The 17,718-nt window shown below is 46.5% G+C and overlaps 1 protein-coding gene across 1 annotated transcript in view; it reads right to left on the bottom strand.

Annotated features, from left to right (window-relative positions):
• The window catches only part of RELA (RELA proto-oncogene, NF-kB subunit), a 31,772-nt gene extending 16,543 nt beyond the window's left edge, over positions 1-15,229 (bottom strand). The window contains exon 1 of the mRNA XM_079957564.1: positions 14,884-15,229. Coding sequence (XP_079813690.1) covers positions 14,884-14,932 — 49 coding nt within the window. The 5' untranslated portion in view covers positions 14,933-15,229. The remainder of the gene's footprint in view (positions 1-14,883) is intronic.
• Positions 15,230-17,718: the final 2,489 nt, after the last annotated feature.

The raw sequence follows: 17,718 nt of genomic DNA, 5'->3' as shown, positions 1-17,718 counted from the left end.
CACACGTACACCATGTAAAAGAATCTTTCACCCCCCTTCACCAACCTTATACCGCAAACAACACTAATGTCTCATATCAAATGTAACTGATCTGTAACAAAGAGACTCTACAACCTGAAAAAAGAGACAATGCATGTACTTTTGTAAACCAGGAAAATCTTTTAATAAAATTTATTTAAAGAAGAACTGAGCATGACTTGCCCTCTTGCTTAATGTCTACCATAGCCTTCACTGAAGAGAAAACCCCCAGAAATCAAAAGAGGATACAACTATTAAAAGTGTTCCGAAGTCTGACTAACAATACTTGGAATACAGCTTCACTTGTTAGCATGCCAATACCTCAGTGTGGCAAGGCACTGCCTGGTACTATTAAGTTTAAATCAAAAGTGAAAATGTAAAAGATGGTCTGGTTTGCAGTCAGAAATGGGTCTCTAGTCTGGACTGGCTGAAGATCACAAAAGCGTGTTTGGGAGCTGGAACTTCCACACAAAGCTTCCAAGACAGAGAACAGATACCTTAGGTTTTTATGTCTAATCTAGTTTAATCCTCTCTTTTTTTACAATAGGCCAACTGGTCTGAAGTGGCTTGTTATTCTGTAGTATATGTTCAGAGCCATTTAGAAGGGAACCCTCTAGGTTAGATTACTTTTAAGTAAATTTCTGATTGGCTCCTTACAATATTTAATTTCACAAATTTTGTCACTGGTTGATACCACACTCTTCTCCCAGGAAGGAGGCAGGCTTTTACTGATCTCAAATTCATATAAGTATGTGAAACACCATTGGAGCCATTCAAATCAGGTGACTCAAGGCCCTGCAAGGACTTACAATGGGGGTGGAAGTTGTTGCTAGACTACAATTCCTATAATCACTGGCCATGCTAGCTGGGGCTGATACCAAGCCACCACTTTTAAGTGTTTTTCTCCTGCTCTTCAAGATGAAAAAAAGAGTTCTTATGTTTATTTCACAAGGTCTGATTAAAGCCTGTACGTTCTGTACTTTGGCAAAGTAAATCTGGAACACCTTGTGCTTAGTATTTATGGAGTTGGGTTTAACTGAGGGGTCCCTTGCCAGAGCCCACCCTGCCAGAGCCCCAAAACTCCTAGGGCAGGGAAAACCTCTACAGCCCAAGGGCCAAATTCCCTTGCAAGCAGCCTTCCAGGGGCCACATCCCAGTGGCGGGCAGAGAAATATGTATGGAAGGCACAATTCCAGCTATATTCCAGCCACACCAAAGCCAAGAGGTCAGCACCCACACTTCTCTCCATCCAGGCAAGCAAGACACAGGTCTAGGACACATTTCAGACAGACACAAGTTCTGGAGGAGGGCAAAGACCAGGGCAAGTGAAGGCCACAGGCTGGGGAAGAGTCTCAAGCCCAGAAGGGAGGCATGCTGAACCACATTCAGCCTCCAGGCCAGAGAGGTTTCCCCACCTCTTTTTGTTTAGTGCATGTCAGGAGGTCCGGCCTAATAGGTGGAAGACTTTCAAGCATGCTTTTTATCTTTCTTTCTTTCTTTCTTTCTTTCTTTTCTTTCTTTCTTTCTTCTGGAATAAAGACTTCCTCCCCAATGGTCCATTGCAGCCACCCGCAGAGAGCGATAGAAAGAAAAGAGAAAAAGGTGGGAGGCAGGCCTGTGTGTCATGGAACTGCTGGCTCGCTTGCACGCACACAACAACCAGAGGCCAGGATACAAATGTGGGCCTCCCCTATGTGAAACGGAAGCTAAAACTGCTAATGTTAAGTAACGCCAAGAAGAAAAAGATCAAAAGGCTGGACTGCCCTACCAGAGGCTGTGGTTACCCTGCAGCACAGAAAAAAACGCTCTGAAGGTGGTAAAAGGGTGCTGAACTAAGCTTCCTGGATTTAAAGAGAGAGAGAGAAAATGCAGGCACACACAAGTTTCTAGTCCTTATGGCTTCAAAGGCAGGCTTGGAAGAGGCTGGGCAATGGCTCCCAATGTCTCAGGTGACAGCAAGGCGGCCAGATAAAACTACCAGCTTGTGTCTAGCAAAATAGTAAAAATTAAGGGTGCTAAACTAAGCTCTCATGCATATCTTTGCAATGTTTTGTTGCAGCTGGAAAAACTGGCTCTACTGGGTGCAAAGTTTAAATAAAACCTAGACATAGAACATTAATTTATCTCTCTTTTTAAACACAATCTCAGCTATACTGATTGACGCACAAGTGTGCAGAACTACAGAGCAAGGCAGCTGGGGCTTTAAGTGTAGAAAATCCAAATGCAGTTGCCCTGCCCAGCCGTGAGCCTCTGGATTGGTGAGGGCAAGTCAAGTCTCTCTCTTTCTCTCAACCTGAAACCCACCTGAAACCCTACATTTAAAGCACATGGCTTCCTGGGAACTGTAGTCTGTTACGGGTGTTGGGTGTGAGGCTAAACTACAATTCCCAGGATTCTTTGGGAGAAGTCACGTGCTTAAGATATATGGTGTAGATGTTTATATCATCAATCCAAACAGAACATGTAGAGCATAGTTCCTGAATATTCAAAATACATTTCTTGCAGTTACATTTTGTTCTATTTCCTTGGTTTCCGATCATAAAAAGAGGGCACTGCTGGACCAGGCTCAGAGGCCCACCAAGAGGACCTGGGGGCAATAGCCGCTCTCCCCACTTGCATTTCCACTCAGTCTTACTCAGAGGAGTACTGCCTTCCGCATGGAGGCAGAACATAGTCATTTTGGCTAGTAGCCGCTGACAGTCTTATTCTCCATGAATTCACCACATTTGTCACTTTACAAAAGATAACGCAACCAAAGCAACATAAAGAAAAATAGGGAAAAGTTAAAAAGGGAAGGGGGAGCCTGGGTTAAGGTCTATTTCTGACCATATAAATTGGAAATACAAATCTGAGCTGTGCAAGTCTCAAGAAAACGTGACTGAATGGTCTGGTATTTCTTCTTTGTTATCATGCTGATACGTTGCCAGTTCAAATAAGGACAAGGAATGTAACCCATCACTGCATGCCAGGCAACTTTCTCCCATCGTGCAACTCAGAGCGAAGCACAAATGAGGATCCCAAACAGTTGAAAACCCAAGTGCAGAGCAGACCCATACCTGCTTAGCTTCAGCGAAGTGGTACAGCCTCATGTGCCTTCAGACCAGGGTTTCCCCAAACTTGGGACTCCAGGTGTTGTTGGACTACAACTCCCATCTTCCCTAGCTAGCAGGACCAGTAGTCAGGGATGATGGGAATTGTAGTCCAAAACCAGCTTCCAGCACTGAACCACTATGGGCTGTACCCACTGAAAGTCACTTGATCCAGGAACAGTGCACATACCTATTTTTCTTAATGGTGACGTGGACCATTCATAACATAAGAATATTCTTCGAAATTGCGAGCAGGGCAGTGGGGTGGGGTAAGTGAAGACAAGCTACAACAATGAACTACAACGTTGTTCACTGCTCCTGCTCAGGCTGCACAGAAAAAGGCATTTTGGTTCCTGATTTTATCTGATTGTGCAACTAAACTATAATGGATAGAGTTCTACAGGATGCGTTGCTAGTGCTGTGAAAGCAGTCAAGATCCAAGGATCCCTAAACATGCACGTCCAGAGGGTGGAGATGTCAGGCACCAACCTGCCTGGCGCCCAGCCATCTCCACTTGGTCACAAGTGGCTGATAAAAAGGTAAAGGAACCCCTGACCATTAGGTCCAGTCATGGCCGACTGGGGTTGCGGCGCTCATCTCGCTTTATTGGCCGGGTCATGTGGCCAGCATGACTAAGCCGCTTCTGGCGAACCAGAGCAACGCACGGAAACGCCATTTACCTTCCTGCTGGAGCGGTGCCTATTTATCTACTTGCACTTTGATGTGCTTTCGAACTGCTAGGTTGGCAGGAGCAGGGACCGAGCAACGGGAGCTCACCCCGTCAACGGGGATTCGAACCACCTACCTGCTGATCAGCAAGTCCTAGGCTCTGTGGTTTAACCCACAGCGCCACCCACATCCCTAAGTGGCTGATAGTCAGGTGCAAAATGCACCCGCTAATTTCAAACACTGTGTGTGGCCCCAGGAAAGTTATCCAGAAAGGAATGAGGCCCTTGGGGTGAAAAAGGTTCTTACACACACACACACACATACACACAGAGTCACCCAGTAGGAGAGCTTCATGGCTACATGGGGTTGAATCCAACTAAGTTCTACTCAGCATAGACCCAATGCAATGAGCCTATGCTAGTCACGTCTATTGACTTCAATGGATCTTGTCTGCATAAGATTGGTAGCGGAGCCAACCCATGGCTTCTGAACTTACCCTCCCCAGCCCTGGTCAGACACTCCTAACCACACTGGCTCTTGCGCCACCTGATGCCACAGCAAATCTGCTTCAGTCTTTTTTAAGGTACTACAAAACACACTGTTGGGGTTTCTGCTGAATGAGACCTTACACAGTTTCCCCTTAGGAAAACAAAACTGAACAACAACACACAGGCATACCACACAATGCAGAAGCTGAGACAGCCCCCCGCCCCAAGGAAAATTGAGTTTCAAAAACAGACACATAATGTTCTTTGTTTCGGGCCCCAAAAAGAGGAAGTTTGAGAGAGACACATTTCCAGATACCCAAAGGCTGACAGAAAACACAAGCTTTAAGAAACGGGGACCGGGCTCGATCTTACAAGAGAAAAGGGAAAAGAAGGGAGAATAACCAAGGGTATTTCTTGCCTAAGGGATATGGAATGCAAATGAATTGTAGAAACGCCATAATTCTACATTATTCTCTTTTTTTAAAAAGAAAGGTGCATGCAGGTGTGTGTAAATGAGTGTACATGGAGAAAGAGTGACTAAACTTTTTTTTTTTAGGTAAGGAAATAGAAGGTGCCAGGATTCAAATCTACCTCATGATCCATACTCTGATCTGGAAGTCCCGCTGGCGGGCTTTCACTGCACATGCTCAGAGGGTCTCCCACTGACTACCACTTTGCAAACAGTTTCTATGATCTGCAAGGAGTTATTGTGTCATTTATCAGAAAGGAGAGAGAGAGAGAGAGCGGACCCAAGTCAGTCTACCCAAAAAAGCTGCTGCTTGTTGTTTAGTCATTTAGTTGTGTCCGACTCTTCATGGCACCATGGACCAGAGTAGACCAGAGCACGCCAGGCACTCCTGTCTTCCACTGCCTCCCGCAGTTTGGTCAAACTCATGCTGGTAACTTCGAGAACACTGTCCAACCATCTCGTCCTCTGTCGTCCCCTTCTCCTTGTGCCCTCAATCTTTCCCAGCATCAGGGTCTTTTCCAGGTAGTCTTCCCTTCTCATGAGGTGAGCCTCATTAGGTGAAGCCTCAGCTTCAGGATCTTTCCTTCCAGTGAGCACTCAGGGCTGATTTCCTTAAGAATGGGTAGGTCTGATCTTCTTGCAGACCATGGGACTCTCAAGAGTCTCCTCCAGCACCATAATTCAAAAGCATCAATTCTTCGGCGATCAGCCTTCTTTATGGTCCAGCTCTCACTTCCATACATCACTACTGGGAAAACCATAGCTTTAACTATATGGACCTTTGTCAGGAAGGTGATGTCTCTGCTTTTCAAGATGCTATCTAGGTTTCTCATTGCTTTTCTCCCAAGAAGCAGGCGTCTTTTAATTTCGTGACTGCTGTTGCCATCTGCAGTGATCATGGAGCCCAAAAAGTAAAATCTCTCACTGCCTCCATTTCTTCCCCTTCTATTTGCCAGGAGGTGATGGGATCAGTGGCCATGAACTTAGTTGTTGTTTTTTTTATGTTGAGCTGCTACCTTGCAATAAATGCAAAACTAGCCTGCTGGGGAGCGGATAGAAAAAAAGACTGAGAGCTCTGTCCTTCCTGAAGCAGTCCACTGCATTCCCACTGCCCTGGTGTAGTGGTTAGAATGTCAGACTAGGACCTGGGAGACCAGAGTTCTAATCCCCACTCAGGCATGAAGCCCAATCTGGGTGACCTTGGGCCAGTCACTATCTCTCTGTCCAACCTCCCTCAAAGGGCTGTTGTGAGAATAAAATGGTAAGGGGGGGGCGGTTAGAAGCATGTATGCCACCTTGAGTTCCTTAAAGAAAAGGTGGGATACAAACATAATGAAGTTAAAAGGTACAGAAGACGGATGGAGCAGCCTCTTCTCCCACCTTCTGCCAGCCAGCTCACTCATCTGCATGCCCTTCCTTCTCACCTATGGTGAGCAGGCAAGGACTTAAGGAGAATGGAGAGTTAGCACACAGGATTTTCCTACCTTAACTGACAGAGCTTCTTCAGGGTCTCGGGACTGGCGGTGGTGCATATCAACGTCTACTGGACCAGGTTCAAAGGGGCCCCACTTAGTCCAGCATCCTGTTCTCACAGGGGCCTACTGGATCCCCACGATGGCAAACCCAAATGCAGGACCCAAATGCAACAGTGCTGTCCCCAGCTGCCATTCCCAGCAACTGGTGTCCAGAGGCCAAGTGCCTCCAACAGCAAAGATCACAGCCACTGTGGCTGGTGGCCAATGATACCTTTATCCTCCAAGTTCATGTTGTCTAATTCTCGTACAAAGCCATCCAGCTGGGTGGCCATTGCCACAACTTGTGGGAGCAGGTTCCATCCTGTAATTCAATAGCTCTGCTACCTGAGAGCCAAGCGCCAGGAGACTGAACCTACATGCAAAGTCTAGGCAAGTGGTTCTCAAACTTTTTTTTGAGCAAAAGCTGGCTTGAGGCACATCAGGTTTTTTTTGTTGATAAGAAATACACTGGAAAACAAAAAAACTATATTATACTGAAATGCTTAAATGTTTCTTTGATTGTCCTTGAATCATCCCATCCTCTCCTGGCACACCACCCACTTTACGTCTAGGGCTAGGCTCTCCCCGTGCCATTTAGGCCCTCCTTAAAGAGCTGCCTTGCAGCCAGACGGACTGTTGCCCAACAAAGACCAGTATACTGCCAATCTGGCTATTGGCTCTTCCCAGTTACAGGCAAAGATGGACCTTCCCTGTTCCTATTACCTAAGAATCCTGGTTTATGGCCTGGAACAACTTCCTTGCCAAACTCATATATGCAAATCTGGACTCGCAAGGGAGGCTTCAAAGAATGTGCAGAGGGGGGTTGGGGGGGCGTGTGAGCTAGCCCCTCTCCCACCATCCCTCCCCCTCAATTCCATGCATTTGACATTAAGTACATATTTCCCTCCAAAACATTTCTTATTGAGTTTTAACATACAGACCTGATGCACACACATTCTATATATGTGCCGATTTGCTTTGAGTGTACAGAGCTCCTGAGGAGAGAGCCTTGTCCAATCAGGGCCCCATCCCACACGAAGCTCCACACATGCATCAGTACAACTACCGTATTTTTCGCTCTATAAGACGCACCAGACCACAAGACGCACCTAGTTTTTGGAGGAGGAAAACAAGAAAAAAAATATTCTGAATCTCAGAAGCCAGAACAGCAAGAGGGATCATTGCGCAGTGAAAGCAGCAATCCCTCTTGCTGTTCTGGCTTCTGGGATAACTGCGCAGCCTGCATTCGCTCCATAAGACGCACACACATTTCCCCTTACTTTTTAGGAGGGAAAAAGTGAGTCTTATAGAGCAAAAAATACGGTACATAGAACTCCTTCTAATGCACATCAAATGTGCAGATGTGAGAGGAGCATGTTTGTGGGCACAATGGTGCAGCCCTCTCACCCCATTATTGTCCATATCTCAGCTAGTAGAGAGCACGAGACTCTTAATCTCAGGGTTGTGGGTTCAAGCCCCATGTTGGGCAAAAGACTCATGTATTGCAAAAGATTACCCTCGTGGTCCCTTTCAACTCTACAATTCTATGAAATCGTCAGTCAGATTTTATTTGTCTGCCAAATGCAGATTACAGCCAGAAAAACCACATCTGGGACATCGCTATTTGTAAAAAAAGAAGAGAGAGACCGGGTTTCCACCACATACCTTTAGCAGGGTCTCTACACCCAGACAGTCAGAATCCAATTACCAATTACGTACATTCTCAAGCCACGCAGAGTAGCTCGACTTCTGCACTGCAATTATGCTTTTCAAAAACTTTCTTCTCCACATCGTTCGCCCCCCATGTAATCCCTGCATGGTGCCAGTGATTCCCGGAGATTGACCTTCTGTATGCAAAGCACATGCTCTACCACTGAGCAACAGCTCTTCCCAAATAGGAACATAGGAAGCTGCCATAGCATATCAGAGCACTGATCCATTTGCTTCAGTATTGTCCACACAGATTGGCTGTGAGTTTGTTTTACTTAATCCTGCTGCCTTGAGATGTCGGTGGGCAGCTAGACTTGGGACAGTTTTCATGCAAAGTATGTGCTCTGCCAGAGCCCTACATTCCATCCCTAAAGGTAGAGGACAGAGGTTCTGCTGGAGAATGTAGGGATTTGTCCCCCTCCCACCACTACCCTTGCACACTAAGCAAGAGCCACAGATTTGAACCAATTCCCTGGCTGAGGGTCTTTCAGAGAAGCTGTTCCCATGAGCTTCCAATGAACTCCAGCATATGCACATACCCCTTTGCATTGACACCGTGTTCAAAATTAGCTAGGCGCCAGCGCGTTTTGCATCTGGCACAGGTCTAATTGCGACCATGTAGAGATCTCTGGATGCCAGGATGGCAACTGGGGAAAGTAAAATGTCCCTTAGAGAAGGATCTGAAATATTTCCCTTGAAGCTTGGATTTGTTTTATTCTGCATTGTTTTATTTGATGTCTTAATGTGTTGTAAACTGAGATTTGTTCTTTAAAATATAAAGTGGTACAGAAATGAAATGGACAGCAACCACCATCAATGGGGGGGAAATGTTGCCTAGACATTCTGTAAGCTAGGTTTAAGGTGCCATTTTGCAATTGGATATCTGAGCTTCTAACACTGAATGACACCTAATTCTAGATGGAAGCAAGCAAGCTCTGATTTCATGCTGGTCACAGAAATGCAAACTGTACAAGCTCCACAACCACGAGCTTGTATTTGTCTTCACCACCAGCTATTTCATTACAGTAGCACCTCGGCTTATGTTACCCTCGGGTAATGTAAACTTCGGGTTGTGAAAGCAGCAAACCCGGAAGTGTTTCACCATGCCCGCATGCGCAGAAGCGCTCTACTGCACTGCGCACAGGCGCAGAAGCGGTCCCTCCGGTTGCGGAAACCTCGGGATCCAATCGGAGCTCTGGAATGGATCCCATCCGCAACCGGAGGTACCACTGTATTTTCATCCCAAAGAGCTCAGAGTGGCAAATGTGTTTCGTAGCTCCCATCCACTTTATCCACACAAACTGTGTAAATAAGGTATGGTCAGGCTTAGAGGAAAGATAAAGAGCCTGGTGCCCACAGATGTTGCACTACACCAGCCCCAGCCAGCAAGGGCAACGACAGATGATGCTGGGAGCTTTGGTCCAGCAACAAATGGAGGGAGACAGTGTCCCTGCTTGTCAGGGCTGGTCACTGGCATAGCCTTGTCAAGGTGCACAAGGAAAACTAAGCCAGAAATTCTGCCCATTCTTTTCTTTTGAGGCACAGGAATAAGGGTGTAGGCATTTGGGCCTTCAGAGCTATGCTGTAGCTAGGCCTGCCCATTTTGGAACAGGTCCCAGTTATCTTGCCCTGCGACTCAGAGACATGGAGAGGCCAGAAGATGAAGCACTTCCTGTCCTGACGGAGTTTTGCTTTTCCCCAAAACAAATCCTCCTCACTGGCTCGAATTCTAAAAAACAGCACCATGCCAAATTGCTTAGTGCTTTGTGGGAGAGCCCCAGAGCCTGTTGCTTAGTTTACCATATTTTTCACTCTATAAGACGCACCAGACCACAAGACGCACCTAGTTTTTGGAGGAGGAAAACAAGAAAAAAATATTCTGAATCTCAGAAGCCAGAACAGCAAGAGGGATCGCTGCGCAGTGAAAGCAGCAATGCCTCTTGCTGTTCTGGCTTCTGGGATAGCTGCGCAGCCTGCATTCGCTCCATAAGACGCATACACATTTCCCCTTACTTTTTAGCAGGGGAAAAGTGAGTCTTATAGAGCAAAAAATATGGTATATGCTAGCAACTGCCTTCACCGCTGCATTAACTACAACACCGCCTCCTGCACACGTGGGGCTGGTGAAAAGAGTTTCAGATAGGATACATAGGATAGTAGCCCATGGCCCAAGGAGTTGCATGCAGACTTCATGCCTTGGCAGCTCCAGGAAGAGATGCATAAGATCCCCAGCAGCAGCCACCACCTGGATAAACTGGGGGGGGGGGGACCTTTGGCCCATGGGCCAAATTTGTCTCACAAGACAAGTTTCCCAAAACCACACCCACCCGCCCCCCACGCCAGATGTCAAATGCATCATCAGATGCAAGGTAGGTACACACACATGTCAGCTGGCTGGGCAACTGAGCTCCCTGTGGGAAACTCAATTGTGCAGCCGATCCCTGCACAGCGCAGGCTTGAAGTCAGGGCCCATCAATGGTGAAGCAGTGATTCCAAATCTGCTGATCAGCAGCGCCTCAAAGTAGCATGCAGCCTCTTTAAAAGTGTCATGCGGTGCTTTGATGTCCTGGGGGTCATTGATCACCGCCTGATGTCACTGTGATGTCAGATTCAGCCCATGAAGGGTATGTGAGATAAAAATTTGGCCTGCAGGTCAAAATCCGGCTCCCTGCTCCCTGGGGTAGATGGTGGTGTTAGACAAGCTACCTAAAGCAGCAGCTATGTTCATACATCACAATAACCCAGGGTTGCTGGCTTATTATGGTTCATCAGGAACAGTAGGATATACATGGAATCAATCAATGCTTCAACACAAAGCTAACAGGACCAAACAACAGCTTCTCGCAGCCCTAGCACATTTATTTTTCTCACCATGGTAGGCAGAGCCGTCACCTCTGTGATTCAGGAACATAAACTAAGGCAGTGACAGGGAACCCTGTGGCCCTCCAGATATTGGTGAACTACAACTCCCATAACCCATGTGCAATGCCCGTGTCAGCTGAGGTTGGTGGGAGTCCAACAACATCCGGTGGTCCAGAGAGTCCCCATCTCGAAACAAACAGCATAGCTTTAATAAACAGTGCAGTTTTTGTAATTTGATGTTTCTTTTTGAAATTATGAAAGTGTACAATGTTGTTTCTCCCCACTGCCTAAGGCAGGGTCTGTGGAACCCATCACCCTCCAGATGTTGGACTGCATCTTCCATTGTTAAGGCAAGCTCCTCCCCAATATTTTTTATTATAAACAGTGTATTTTTTTAATAAATCAATTGATCATCCCTGATCAATGGCCATGCTAGCAGGAGCTGATGGGAGTTGTGAGTCCAACAAACACCTGGAAGGACGCAGGTGTAAGAGGTAAAAGACCAAGAAAAGGAAGTTTTTTCATTTCATGCAACTGTCAGAATTTGTTGCAGCATAGAGCCAGTAGGGCAGAGTACTTTAGAGTAGCAGACTAGGGCTGGGAGTGTCCTCAGGTTCAAATCTACACTCAGGTGGGCAAACTTCAGCTAGTCACTATCGCTGAGCCTGGCCTACCTCACAGGGCTCTACTGGAGGGAACATACATACCTTTGTTAAAAGGCAGCATCATGATGACAGGGAAGAATCATTTGGGAAAGGATGAGCAGCTTTATCTGTTCCCACCCTAGCACATAATAATTGGTTAGAGGGCACACATGCATCACTGCCATTGATTAAAAACATTGACAGTTTTGGATTGTATTAGTCGCACCCAAGAGTAGGTCCATTTAAATGAATGAGATGACTGACAGGTCTCTTCATTTCAAGAGGTCTACCTGGAGTAGAACTCAGCTGGATACAACCCAGATGAGTACACTGACCACATTCTCACACAGCACAGCAAGATATGATGGCCCGTGTTAGAAACTGAGATATGAAAGCTAGGAGCTAAATGGCACCTTAAACCTAGGTTATGGGCGCCGCAATGGAGTGTCTAGGCACGCTTTTAAATAACAAGAATACAAAGCTGAAAATGAATGAACTGCAGCTAAAATTTTATCTTCATTTTTCACATAGTCTAGTCCGCATCCTAACACTGCAAAAAAAACAAAGCCCTACTTCCCCTCCCTGCTCACCTAATATTATTATGAGGGTCCCTTCTCCAGTCTTCAGAGAGTGGCTGGAAGTGGGGAGGCAGAAAAAGGTCCTGCTTTCCTTCCAGCAGTGGTAGTTTTAATCTGAAATTTTAGGCGCAATACTGCACCCTGAGCTCAGAAACGGCTTGCATTAATGAAATTCCCTGTCACAAAACTGTGCTTAGAACAATGGAAGTTTCGAACGCTGATGACGGGCACTAGGACGACGCCCCACAAAGACAAACAGAAGACAGCAACATTCCAAAGATCATCAAAAATCTAAAATACCTGAGCAAGTAGGAAGGTCTTCAGCTGGCACCTAAAAAGCTTGCAAAGTGGACACCATATGTGCCCCCCATGAGGAGAGGATCCCTAAGTTTAGCTGGCCCCCCCCCTTCGTGAAAGCTTGAGATACATTTGAGAAGGGTAAATTTGAGAAGAACTCTAACAGGAGATCTGAAGATGCATGCAGGCTGATAGTACTACATAAACCATAATCACTACAAAACTACAGAAAGTCAAACGTCACTGCGCATGAACCAGCACTAAATAATCCATAAAGGATAACCAACTAAAAGCATTCGGGACCAGCCGTGTTTGGGGACAAACCTCTATTACAAGTTAATTCCTCCCTGCCCCCAGCTCCAACAGCAAAATCGAAATTGTGAGCCTTATCAGTTGAAGACAAAGGATAAAGTGCACCAGTAGGAAACAACACAGAAAGGAGCCATTAGTGAAGCACATAGGAGCAATTTCTTCCAGGAACCAGTCACAGGTCCAACTTGTAAGCAGGCTTGGCCAACCTGGTGCCGTCAAGATGTTTTGAACCACATCTAGCTGGTGGAAGTTGTAGCTCAAAACATCTGGAAGGCACCAGGTTGGCCTAGAAACCTACAAAGTGTGCATCATCCCCCCCCAACCTCCTCCTCAGATGCCCATCCTCTCATTTCAACTGAGAGAATGCCCCTGCTGCAAGAGGAATACCCCCAACCAAATACCACTCCCTCTTGAAATCAGCCAATCATAGAATCATAGAGTTGGAAGAGACCACAAGGGCCATCGAGTCCAACCCCCTGCCAAGCAGGAAACACCATCAGAGCACTCCTGACATATGGCTGTCAAGCCTCTGCTTAAAGACCTCCAAAGAAGGAGACTCCACCACACTCCTTGGCAGCAAATTCCACTGTCAAACAGCTCTTACTGTCAGGAAGTTCTTCCTAATGTTTAGGTGGAATCTTTTTTCTTGTAGTTTGGAACCATTGCTCCGTGTCCGCTTCTCTGGAGCAGCAGAAAACAACCTTTCTCCCTCCTCTATGTGACATCCTTTTATATATTTGAACATGGCTATCATATCACCCCTTAACCTCCTCTTCTCCAGGCTAAACATGCCCAGCTCCCTTAGCTGTTCCTCATAAGGCATCGTTTCCAGGCCTTTGACCATTTTGGTTGCCCTCCTCTGGACACGTTCCAGTTTGTCAGTGTCCTTCTTGAACTGTGGTGCCCAGAACTGGACACAGTACTCCAGGTGAGGTCTGACCAGAGCAGAATACAGTGGCACTATTACTTCCCTTGATCTAGATGCTATACTCCTATTGATGCAGCCCAGAATTGCATTGGCTTTTTAAGCCGCCGCGTCACACTGTTGGCTCATGTCAAGTTTGTGGTCAACCAAGACTCCTAGATCCTAGGCTCATTTTGCACCTGGCTATTGGCCACTTGCAACCAAGTGAAGATGCCCAGGCACCAGGATGGCATCTGACACCTCCACCATCTGGAGAGGAATGCCTGGGGATCGGTGGATCTTTTCACACACTAGCAACACATTTCATTTATTGCTCATCACATAGGGAATGTTTATTAAGAAACCAATAAACATTTCTCCTCCTCTCCTCCAAATCAGAGACATCTCACCTCACACCTTCCTAGTTTTATTATGTTTTTATATATGTTGGAAGCCACCCAGAGTGGCTGGGGCAACCCAGTCAGATGGGCGGGGTACTAATAAAAATTATTATTATTAGTTAACAGAGGACCAACCATTTCCCTCTTCCTTCCTAACTCACCCCTTTAACCCTGGCCTTTGACAGGTAAGACATTTTTGTGGGACCCATCTCATCTTCCATTTTTGTTTTACTCTGTACACTGCTACATTTGCTCAGGATTGCTTTGTTTTAATAGCTGCATCTGAAAATCGTTTTACTTGCATGATTACATTGCTGTAACTCAATTTGGAACTTCACAGCTGAGGGAAAATGTTTTTTTTAAAAAAAACATACTTAAGAATTACTGAAATCAACCCAAGATAGCCACTGCCATTATTTTCAACAGGTCTACTCAGTGTTTTTCTTCTTTTTAAAAAATGTACCACTTGAGTACCGGGGGGGGGGGCGGAAAGCACTGGGCCTTCTCTGAGCGCGGCCAGCACTGGATCCGACCCATAACTGCTTGCAACTCACCAAACTGTGTTTCTGTGTGTATTTGTTAATGTTTTGTATCATTGGCTAATGGCACAATGTATTCTAATGATTTCAAATGTAAGCGAATAACAAGGACGACGAAGATGACGACGAGGAAGAGAGTTGTGCATCATTTGCTATTGGCAAAGTATGCGTTTGTGTTGCCGGATGCGTTGCGACGTGAACAACAGCAGCAACAACAACAACAAAGTGGAGGGGAGAAGAGGAGGAGGAGGAGGAGAATGCACACCCCTCCTCCCTCCACTAAAGCGGGTGTGGGGAAGCCCCACATCTGGGGCAGAAAGGCAAAGATGTCCCCACCCCTGGACCCACAACTGAGAAGGAGGTTGCAAGCAGAAGGCAAAGGCACTCACCGTCCATGTTGGCCGCCTGGAAGCCCCCCTGGGGCAGAGAGTCCCCCATGCCAGTTGGGGGGGGGGACACCACCGCTACGCAGGCCCTCGGGAGCAGGAGAAGAGGCGCCTCCAAGGAAGGAAAGAAGCCAACCTAGAAGCCGTCGGTGGTAGGCGGCAGGCCCAGGCTCCCTCCCCGCCCCCCGAGTCCCACTACTGCTACTAGGGCGCAGCAGGAAAGGGCGCTCGCAGGCGGCGGCGGAGGAGGCGAGACACGCAGGCGCACCCAGCCCGCTCCGCTGGAACCTCGGCGGCAGCAGCAGCAGCAGCAGCAGCAGCAACGCCTCGGGGCCGGAGGAACCACCGCCACCCCGCCCCACGTGACCCCGCCGCCTGCCGGGAAGGCGCCGCCTCGCGCCGCTTCTCGCTCGCGCCTCTCGCGCTCATCCTCGCCGCCCGCCTCTTATGCAAATCGCGGGCCTAAGGGATCGGGCGCAAGTGCCTTACCTGGCTCAGGAGGGAAGGGAACCTCCGAGGAGAGCCCAACCTGGATTCTGTTGGGTTTTATTTTTTAAAAAGCAATAATAAATATTTTATTAGTGTTATGTTGCGGGTGACAATGTTTTATTCTGGGAAGCGCCCTGAGATCTTATGAGGAAGGGCGAGGTATATAAATCTTAAGAAATTAAAAAGTATGCAAGCACAAGAAGCGTTGTGCGTCCCAACATCCTCGCTTCTCATGCGCCTCTCAGAAAATAATAAAAGGAGAGGAAAGCAAGGAGACGACCTATGAAGGGGTTGCGGGGTGGAGAGGCAACATAACAAAAGCTATGTAATACGAGGAATGAATTAAAAGGAAATATATTTGAAATATACTCGGAGTTCTGTAGTGATTTCATGCTCTCTATTGCAGCTTGTAAAACAGTGATTGAATAGTCCCCCAAATCTCAGGCTTTTATATACATTATTTACACAATGAGTCCCATCTGATTGGCTGATTCTGCTTCCCTCCTGAAGCCTGATTGGTCTTTTCCTGCAGGCCAATCAGTTGTTGCACTCTATCCTACCAGCCTAATAGGCTGATTAACTTCCTCCTGGAGCCTGATTGGTCTTTTCCTGCAAGCCAATCAGTTGTTGCAGTCTAGGATCCTACTTGCCTATTGTTCTAAGATCCAAGCTTAGTAAGGTAAAGGTAAAGGGGTAAAGGGACCCCTGACCATTAGGTCCAGTCGTGGCCAACTCTGGGGTTGCGGCGCTCATCTCACTTTTTTGGCCAAGGAAGTCGCGCACAGAAACGTCGTTTACCTTCCCGCCAGAGTGGTACCTATTTATCTACTTGCACTTTGATGTGTTTTCAAACTGCTAGGTTGGCAGGAGAAGGGACCGAGCAACGGGAGCTCACCCTGTCACGGGGATGCAAACTGCTGACCTGATCGACAAGTCCTAGGCTCTGTGGTTTAACCCACAGCGCCACCCGCATCCCTTAGCTTAGTACATAACACCATTGCTTAGTGCATAACACCATTGTTATAAGGAGGAGGAACAAAGGATAGAATCATCTTGGCTGCTGGCTGGAGCTGCTGCCATCCAGAGACTGTGGAGCATGACTCTAGGACTCAAGCTGCCCAAAGCTATGAGAGAAGCAGGGAAATGCACTCTGGTTATCTAATACTGTGTTCACTTCCATCCTAGGCTCAGGTTGTATTTATTTGAACAAGCCATTTATCTCATAGTCACCATAGTCTCTTGTGCCTCTTTTTATCCAAAGGAACACAGACCCTGGGTAAATGCTGGGACTAGGGGTGGCGCCCAACCTTTGTGTTCTTTATTTTCCATAAATGTAAAAAAAAAAAGGGGCCCACCTTTCAATAAATTTCAAACTGAATACTTATAGTTGTTTTTAAAATAAATGAATAAATACTAAAAACAAAACATAACTTAAGCCAGGGTTGTTTATTCTTTCTTGGTTCTGGAGCAAAGGTTTTCCTCTCCGCTCTTTAATTAGACTGTTTGGGTGGCCAGCAACTGCTTTCTGAAAAGCAGTCATCAGTTACATAATGCTATCAGTAACATGTCATCAGTAACATAAATTATAGCTGTGTTATCTGTATTTCATCAGTGCAAGGAGGCTCTGCAAACCCTTTGCATGTACCTGACAATGCCAGCCTCAGACATGGGCCCTGATTTATCACATACAGACATTTATGCAAGGAGCTCAAAATGATTTACACGATTCCCTATCCATTGCTAAGGTCACCTAGTGAGCTTCATAACCAAATTGGGGGTTTGAACCTGGGTATCCGCTAGTATTCCTATCTTCATCTGTGAAATGTGAAGATATTATTTTATTATGGTGAAAAGGGAAAGCACTTCTGGACACCTTGAATGCATTCACCTCACTCTCCATGTGACTACAGCCAACACTGACACACATCTAGTATTAGGAGCAGTTTTCTGGTCAAATTATATCTATCCATGGAAATGCATATGCAAAAGCTTGCTTACAATTTTGTAGTTATTTGCTTATTTTTTCAACTAACAAAGGTCTTACTTTTTTATCTATGTATGGAATGGAATTCTAATGGGCAAAAAACAACAACAACCCAGCGCCCTGCTTGTAGTTGCACACAGAATTGCTATCTGTTGGTGAGAGCCTTGAGTAGTAGAGTGAAAAGTCCCTGGTTCACTCCCTGGCATCTACAGTTAAAAGGGTCAGATAGTCAGGGATAGAAAAACTGTTATCTGGCTGAGACCTTGGCCAGCTGCCACAATAGACTAGCCTAATGAGTTTACAAAAGGCAGCTTCTTTTTTAGACATGCTAAGTGACTGCTTTCACTTTGCTTTAGTGGTCCTCA

This window comes from Podarcis cretensis, assembly GCF_951804945.1.
Source record: "Podarcis cretensis genome assembly, chromosome: 16".
Classification (NCBI taxonomy): domain Eukaryota; kingdom Metazoa; phylum Chordata; class Lepidosauria; order Squamata; family Lacertidae; genus Podarcis; species Podarcis cretensis.
Note: the sequence above shows the minus strand (reverse complement) of the source record. Positions and strands in the feature narration are given on the sequence as shown.